This window comes from Centroberyx gerrardi, chromosome 10 (genome assembly GCF_048128805.1).
Source record: "Centroberyx gerrardi isolate f3 chromosome 10, fCenGer3.hap1.cur.20231027, whole genome shotgun sequence".
Lineage (NCBI taxonomy): Eukaryota > Metazoa > Chordata > Actinopteri > Beryciformes > Berycidae > Centroberyx > Centroberyx gerrardi.
The window spans coordinates 13627112-13634175 of NC_136006.1; the positions used below are offsets into that span (position 1 = coordinate 13627112).

The 7064-nt window shown below is 41.9% G+C and overlaps 1 protein-coding gene across 1 annotated transcript; it reads left to right on the forward strand.

Annotated features, from left to right (window-relative positions):
• Positions 1-3737: 3737 nt before the first annotated feature.
• tmem169b (transmembrane protein 169b) lies at positions 3738-6779 on the forward strand. Its single transcript, XM_071918391.2, has 2 exons — positions 3738-4069; positions 4863-6779. Exons 1-2 carry the CDS (start codon positions 3796-3798, stop codon positions 5495-5497), a joined length of 909 nt encoding a protein of 302 aa, XP_071774492.2. The 5' UTR covers positions 3738-3795; the 3' UTR covers positions 5498-6779.
• Positions 6780-7064: the final 285 nt, after the last annotated feature.

A 7064-nucleotide genomic window follows, 5' to 3' on the forward strand; every position in this document is an offset into this window, starting at 1 on the left:
ATTTAATATGTCACTTAATATACACATACTATACCTCTAATGAAGAGGTGGAATCAGCAGATAAAGAATAAGTACATGACTGATCTACAGATGGAGTTATTTTTTGCACCTTCAAACCCACTTAAGGGGAAACTAATGAGGAAATTAAGCTCAGTCAGTGTGTTAATTAATTAATAAACAAGAACAAAACCTGTTCCTCTGGTCCGCTTTCCTGGTCCTGATCCGATTGTTGGCTTTGTTCTGGAGGAATAAATGAACTATTTTATGGATGAGGAGTCTGGGAATATTGTAAAACTTCAAAACATCTATAAAAAATATGTTATGTGAATTGGAAGATAAGTGCAATAATATAAGTGAAATACATGCTAAAGTTTGCTATACATACCATATAACTGTTGATATGACCACAGTTCATGGCTTGCTTCCTCTGGTGCTGGAGGACAGGAAGCAGTATCCTGGGCCTTGCTTTTCTCATTAATCTCTTCAGCGTTTGCCTCTCCAGATGTTTTATGACCATCCTGCAAAATCTGTTCAGGTTTATCAGTGTAGGTAGTATAACACAATGCTAGTTAAAGAGTCTCCACTTGGTTTATATTTGGCATAAACAATGTTTACAATAGCTAGTAAAACAGCTTGAGTTACACCTGCATTTAACAATTTGTTGAGTTTCAGCACCTTTCAATGGCCTTAGTAACATTAAACAATATAGTGAAGGATTTACCTTTGTCGGGGCGAGGTGAAGGGAGGAGATGTCTATGGGAGGATTAATGTCCTTCTCTGTCTGATGATCTGACTGTTTCTCTGGTTCGGTTATGGTCGGCTCGTCAGAAATACTAAAGGGAACACAGTGGACACAGTCAAAGAAAAATGGAGCTCTGCCGGAGGCTAGGCTTTATTTATTCCTCATATCAGTAAGCATTCTGTGAAGGATACCTGTCTGGTGGTTTCTCAGCGGAAGAAGAATTGACTGTTTGACCTGGTCGGACAGAAATGAAATGAACTGTGTAAAGAGCTACAAACTTTCCAGCCACACCAGAGCAAGTTATTGGGATCGTATAAAAAGTTTATTACCAACTAGAGTGTCCAGCTCTTTCTGTTTAATCTTTATTAGATCCTCACAAGCCTTGATCCGACACTCAATCTCCTCCTTTTCAGCCTGCAGTGTGAGGAGCTTTTTAGCAAGAGGATTTTGGCAGTAGTGTTCTTTACGCTCCTGCAACACTTTCCTGTAGCTTGCAATCCTCTCTTCGTAGACTTCCCTTGTTGGGTTACAAATGACGAACAGGTCAGCTTGATTTGTCATCATCACACACTAAAATGTCTTAGTCTGGTGTCAAAATTAAACATGGCAGCTGACTAAACTTACATGTCTTGGTTGTAGCTCTCTTCTCTCCTCTCTAGTTCTGCTTTCAGTGTTTTCTCATACTGAAGAAGTAGGTTGTTAGTCGCCTTCATGCTAGATGGATGGCAATTAATACAGACTTATCGAGAGTTACCAGCACATTGCACTCTATAGGCTATGTTGTACATATATGTTAAAAAAATATTACACCATACATAATCCTATATCATGATGATGTACCAGCTAGTCATCCATGTTTCTACCACACTGCCATACCTTTTTGCATTTGCTCTGTAATGTCTCACAGTATTCTGCTTCACAGTGATTTCTTCCTCAAGTTTCTTTATATTTGTATGGGTTGTTTCAATGTAAGACTTCCTCTCCGCTATATCACCTCTGCAAACTGTTGACAAAAATAAACATTTACTAGTCACCATTAACACTAATGTGTATGTTATTGGCTGACAGTACAGGCTCTTGTGTGGCCTTGGCCTGCATTTGTGTAATTGTTATCGCGAGACGTCCATTCAACAATATAATGTTAGATAAGGAGAGTGGACTACCTTTAATTTGCTGGTTGATTTCATTCTTCTTTTGGGAAAGTTCCCGAGTTTGAAGAGCTGTATCCCATCAAGAAAAGCATATTAGCCTTCATAAAAAGTAATTCCCTGGATTAGCTAAAGTTAACGGCACAGCTAGCTAACGTGAACATGAGGAACATTATTGACATTCGTTGGCCAAGCAGCTAAACTTACATTAACGCTAAGCAAACAACAGAGACTACAAAACTACTAAATATTTGCAACAAAACAAATTAAACGACAAAACAAATGAACTCACCTAATTGAAAAAGGAGGTTGTCGATAGTATTGAGTGAATGTTGGTCGTTCATTTTAGCACCGACTAAATGTTAGCTAGCTAACTGTCAAGGAGGCAGGCAGTCAACGGTTGATAAATTCACTGTTTTCAGCTCGGTTGTGGGTCAAGTATGAAGGCAAGTGGTAATCATTGAGAACTTTTTTTTGAGAATATGAGTGAAATTCGTTCTCTAACTTGGCTGCAATGCAGTTTGCTAACTTCTGGGAATCATTATTCCACCTTACATTTAAGTAAAATTTGTATCCAGTAAATTATCCTCCACTCTATGGCTCTCTATGAATTTGCTTTCTGTTGAACTAAGTGTACACTGGACATAATCTCAGAAATTACCAATATCTAAAGAAGCAGCTCTCCTTTCCTTATTATTACAGCAAAAACAAAGAAAGTCTAACTAATAAACGTTAACTGTTACGGCAGATGTATTAATTCGACAGTTCCGTCCACGTAGCCTACACAGAGGAACGGTTGTTTCTCTGACCAGGGGCAGATGTGCAGTCAGCAGACGATGATGGATGGATTAAGGGTTTTTTTTTTTAATCAGTACGTACAGTTCGTACAGTAGCAGTGGGGGATTGGTGTGACAGGGGTTGGAGGGGCGGGTTTAGTGCTATTCTGGAAAACCGTTTGCGGAGCGCATCTGTATCGGCAAAACAACGCGGTGATGTGGAGGAGCCGTGCGTGCGCGCCCTGAAATGTGTCAAACAAATTCAGTGATTATACGAACGGTATAGCTATTTACGTGTTCATCTACCCGGTGATCGTCCAGCCTATTTAAGGTAAGATTACAAATACAATTGCAATGCTAGTTACATAGTAGATGTATTCGTCGCTAGCGGCTGCAGACAAAAGAGCGGACATGGGTGTGATTTAAATGGGAGGGGATCAGCTGTATGAAGAATGGGCTACATTGTTGATTTACCCCCTCTTGTCGAATTAAGCATTCCTTTGGGAAAATCCCCATAAGCCGTCTGTATATTATATAGTCTGCTTCTCATTATGTGGGTTAGGCCGAGGCTGATATCTTCATACACTGAGCTCGCGGTGATGATAGTAACCAGGGTGTCGGCGCGGTGACTTGCAACGAGAGGCACCTTCTTTTGAACAAGACCAAAATTCACCATGCTTTGTTTGTCATATGTCTGCTGCGAATTGTTCTTGTTTTGTTCCTGTCTGTTCAGATGCATTATGCGAATATTGATCTGTGATAATGTAATATGGCAAAGTGAATCAATCGCAGGTCACGTGCACATAAATAGGCTACTGTTTGCTACTGTGCAGAATCAAGGCCTGGATTACATGGAGGATGTAATTATTTTGACTGAAAGAAAGCAATCATCACAACCCTGCTTTTCTTGTAATATGTATCTTTCTCTCTCTCTCTCTCTCTCTCTCTCTCTCTCTCTCTCTCTTTCTCTCTCCATGTGTGTGTGTATGTGTCTTTATCACATTATATTCACCCACTGCTCTTTCTTAGATTGAAAACTTAAAACACAATGGGTGGACATAGTTTGTCTCCATTAGTCTCCATTTAACCCCACTAATAGTAGCCTAAGAGTCAAAAGTCAGGTGCGAGCATGGCCCAGGTAGAGGAGCAGCAGACCGAGGGGGAGGGCAGCCCCCAGATGATCTCCTTAAGGTCGGACGTGTCAGGGAACCATGTGGAGGAAGGAGAAGCGGGACCTTCCATGAGGAGGAAGAGGAAGAAGAAGAAAGACCCGCGTCCCGAGTCCATTATCGTCTACCGCTCCGACATGGAGAGGGCACCCAGTGAGGAGCAGGCTGGAGAGGAGGGTGCAGAGAGGAGCGCAGAGGAGGGAGCCAAGTTCCTCTGCACGCCGACTGGGGAAGGTGAGAGGGACGCAGAGCAGAGGGGTTTTACTCTGACTTTAATTCAACTCAATAAACCACATACCAGTTCATTATTGATGAGGCCAATGACGTCTCGTTCATTGTGACAGTTCAGTAATGCATTTGACATGTCTTGACAATTTTCACCATGCAAATTGAATGACATTTTCCTGCCACTATATCAACAAAGCTTGAGGAAGATTTGATTTGAAATCATGTGATAGTGGCACTACAAAACTCTTAAAAAAGCAAGACTTTACCTCAGTTATCCACTTTTTTACATGGATGTTCTGATGAAGGCTTAGAGCCGAAACGCGTTAACCTGTTGTAGCCAAACAAAAAACAATAGCAAACTAAGGTTGGATCTTGCTTTTTGTTATTTAAGAAGAGTTTTGGAGTGCCGTTATCCCATGGTCTGCATGGTCCCACTGTGATTCAGTGTTGTAGCAGAGCACCCACTAGTAAAGTAAAAACGCCCACCCAGCAAGGTGCAGAGTAGCAGTGGGCCCGGATCCAGGCTAGCACATACAGCATAAAATCCAGTCGCACACTCTTCTCTTTTGCTTTTGTGCTTATTTATTTACGTATCCACCAAAGTTAGAGATAACCAAAAACATTTGGTGTCTATGTAAATAAATAAGCACAAAAGCAAAAGACAAGAGTGTGCGACTGTATTTTTTTGCTGTATGTAGCAGAGCACCCAACCAAGAGGCTAAACAAGCAAGCGTACCTGTTATTTTATGTTGTAGTTAAAATCTGTCACATAGTTAACTGTCACTTGATCTCCTAACAGGAGGAGGCTGGAACATTCCTCCGGACAGCCGCTACGTGACCCTGACAGGCACCATCACCCGGGGCAAGAAGAAGGGTCAGATGGTGGACATTCATGTCACTTTGACGGAGAAGGAACTCAGGGAGCTGGCCAAGTCCAAGGAACGCCTCGACGCCGAGTGCGAGGGGGGGGAAGGAGCCAAGCGCGCCTGCGGCTTCGGCTTCTGCCAGGGGCCCCATGTTGTCCTGTGGAGCCTCTCCTGCGCCCCCCTGGTCTTCCTCCTCTCCTTCATCACCTCCTTCTACTACGGCACGCTCACCTGGTACAACGTCTTCCTGGTGTACAATGAGGAGCGGACGTTTTGGCACAAGATCACCATATGCCCCTTCCTCATCATTTTCTATCCCATGCTCATCATGCCCATGGCGCTGTCGCTGGCTCTGTACTCTGCGGTGGTGCAGGTGTCCTGGGCCTTCAGCGAGTGGTGGCAGGCGGTGCGGGACCTGGAGAAGGGCTTCTGCGGCTGGGCCTGTGGGAAGCTGGGACTGGAGGACTGTTCCCCCTACAGCATAGTGGAGCTGCTGGACTCGGACACTATCTCTGGCACTCTACAGAGCAAGGCGCCCAGTGAACTCGCCCAGACATCGTCCGTGTGAAGCAGGGTGACGCTGAGGTCCGAGGCACATATGGATCTAGAGTCGAGTCAAAGTAGCATTTGCAAATGCGTTTGATGGTTTTTGATTGAGGCTTGGCAGATGAGTGCGGCTTGCAACATAGGACAATGAAGTGCCAGAAAGTTTAGTCAATCACAGGAAACAAATTGAAAGTCACTACAATATACGTTTTTGTGATTGACAGCTTACCTAACACTGCCTGAATTGTCCAGATGTGGGAAATCCTTGTTAGGAATTATGTGAAACATTCTTTGACCCAGATCTATGTGAATTAAGCTTCTTGGAGTGGGAATAATAACTTTGGGTCATGTTTTACTTCTACATCATGGCCATTGTTATTGTTCCTTACAGGTCAGCAGATGGCCACCATTAATTACTATAAAACAACACTCCTACTCAATGAAGTTTGATGCATATGGGCCCTTGGTTCTGTCCTGTGGTAAGGTTTGGATACGTTGGCTCTGGACATTGGACACTGATACACACACACATACACACACACACACTACTATCTGAAGCCTGCAAATTCAACAGAGTTTCACTTCATCTGTAAATATCTGTACTTTAATGTGTGTGATCACTATACTGTGCACTGTAATCCAAAAATGGCATTATTTCAAAAGCAACTGTTGAGTGTTTTGACATTGTTTTGTAGCTGAAGTGATCATTATCATCCAGTGATATTATATTTGAAGCCATAGTCATGATAAGCTGACAAATCAGAGATTTTTTTTTGTGGTGAATTTAATTTCTATATTGTCACGCTTTCACATGTTTAAGACACCATCAGAATAGGTGTTTTTTTAATCTAAAACTACTTGTGTTGTCGTCACGATTTTGGTCCACACTCAAGTAAAATGAAGTTCTCTGTTTTTTTTCCACCTGAGAATTCCTGTTACATTTTCCATGTATTTTTAATGTTGAATTTAATTTATTTTGATCATTTGAGTCTAGTAGACTAGCTCAAACTGTTGTAGCTAGGTGTTTTGTACTCTGACACTTTTGAATAAATGTATTGCAAACAACTATTGCTAGTTGATTGAAACACAGCTGATGGGGTTGGTTCAGGTAATTAGGTGGTTTAAATATTTGATGGTTAAAATATTTCAGGTTTAGACCTGCTTGGGTAAAGTGATTCTATTATATTTTCATACTGTATGACAGGTAAAGGCATGGATTAGTGCTTGTGGATGGTTAAGTCTGTATGGGATGTTTCCTCGTGTTTCATATTACGTTTGTTGCATCTAGAGGATGCAAAGCAAAGAAATACACAAATGAAATAAACTTTTACAACATTACACGGCAATTCTGTGATTTCAATTAAATTTTGTCTACTTGCTGGAGTGATTCTGAGGAACATTTTTTGTGTTTATGTACAGTCATGACATTATGCAGCAACACATTGTAGGTCATTGTTTTCCGGATGGCTTCATAATCTCTCCTGAAAAGACAAGTCAGCATATATCCCCAGCAGGGTTTCCATTCTTCTCAGATGCAGATGGCTCTCTGTGGGGTTTGAGGGGTTTAACAGTGTGTTTTCTGGTTGCTG

Coding starts and splice junctions, on each gene's coding strand:
- tmem169b (XM_071918391.2), top strand. CDS start 3,796: ATGGCCCAGGTAGAGGAGCAGCAGACCGAGGGGGAGGGCAGCCCCCAG. Junction 4,070..4,862: donor CTGCACGCCGACTGGGGAAG/GTGAGAGGGACG, acceptor ATCTCCTAACAG/GAGGAGGCTGGAACATTCCT.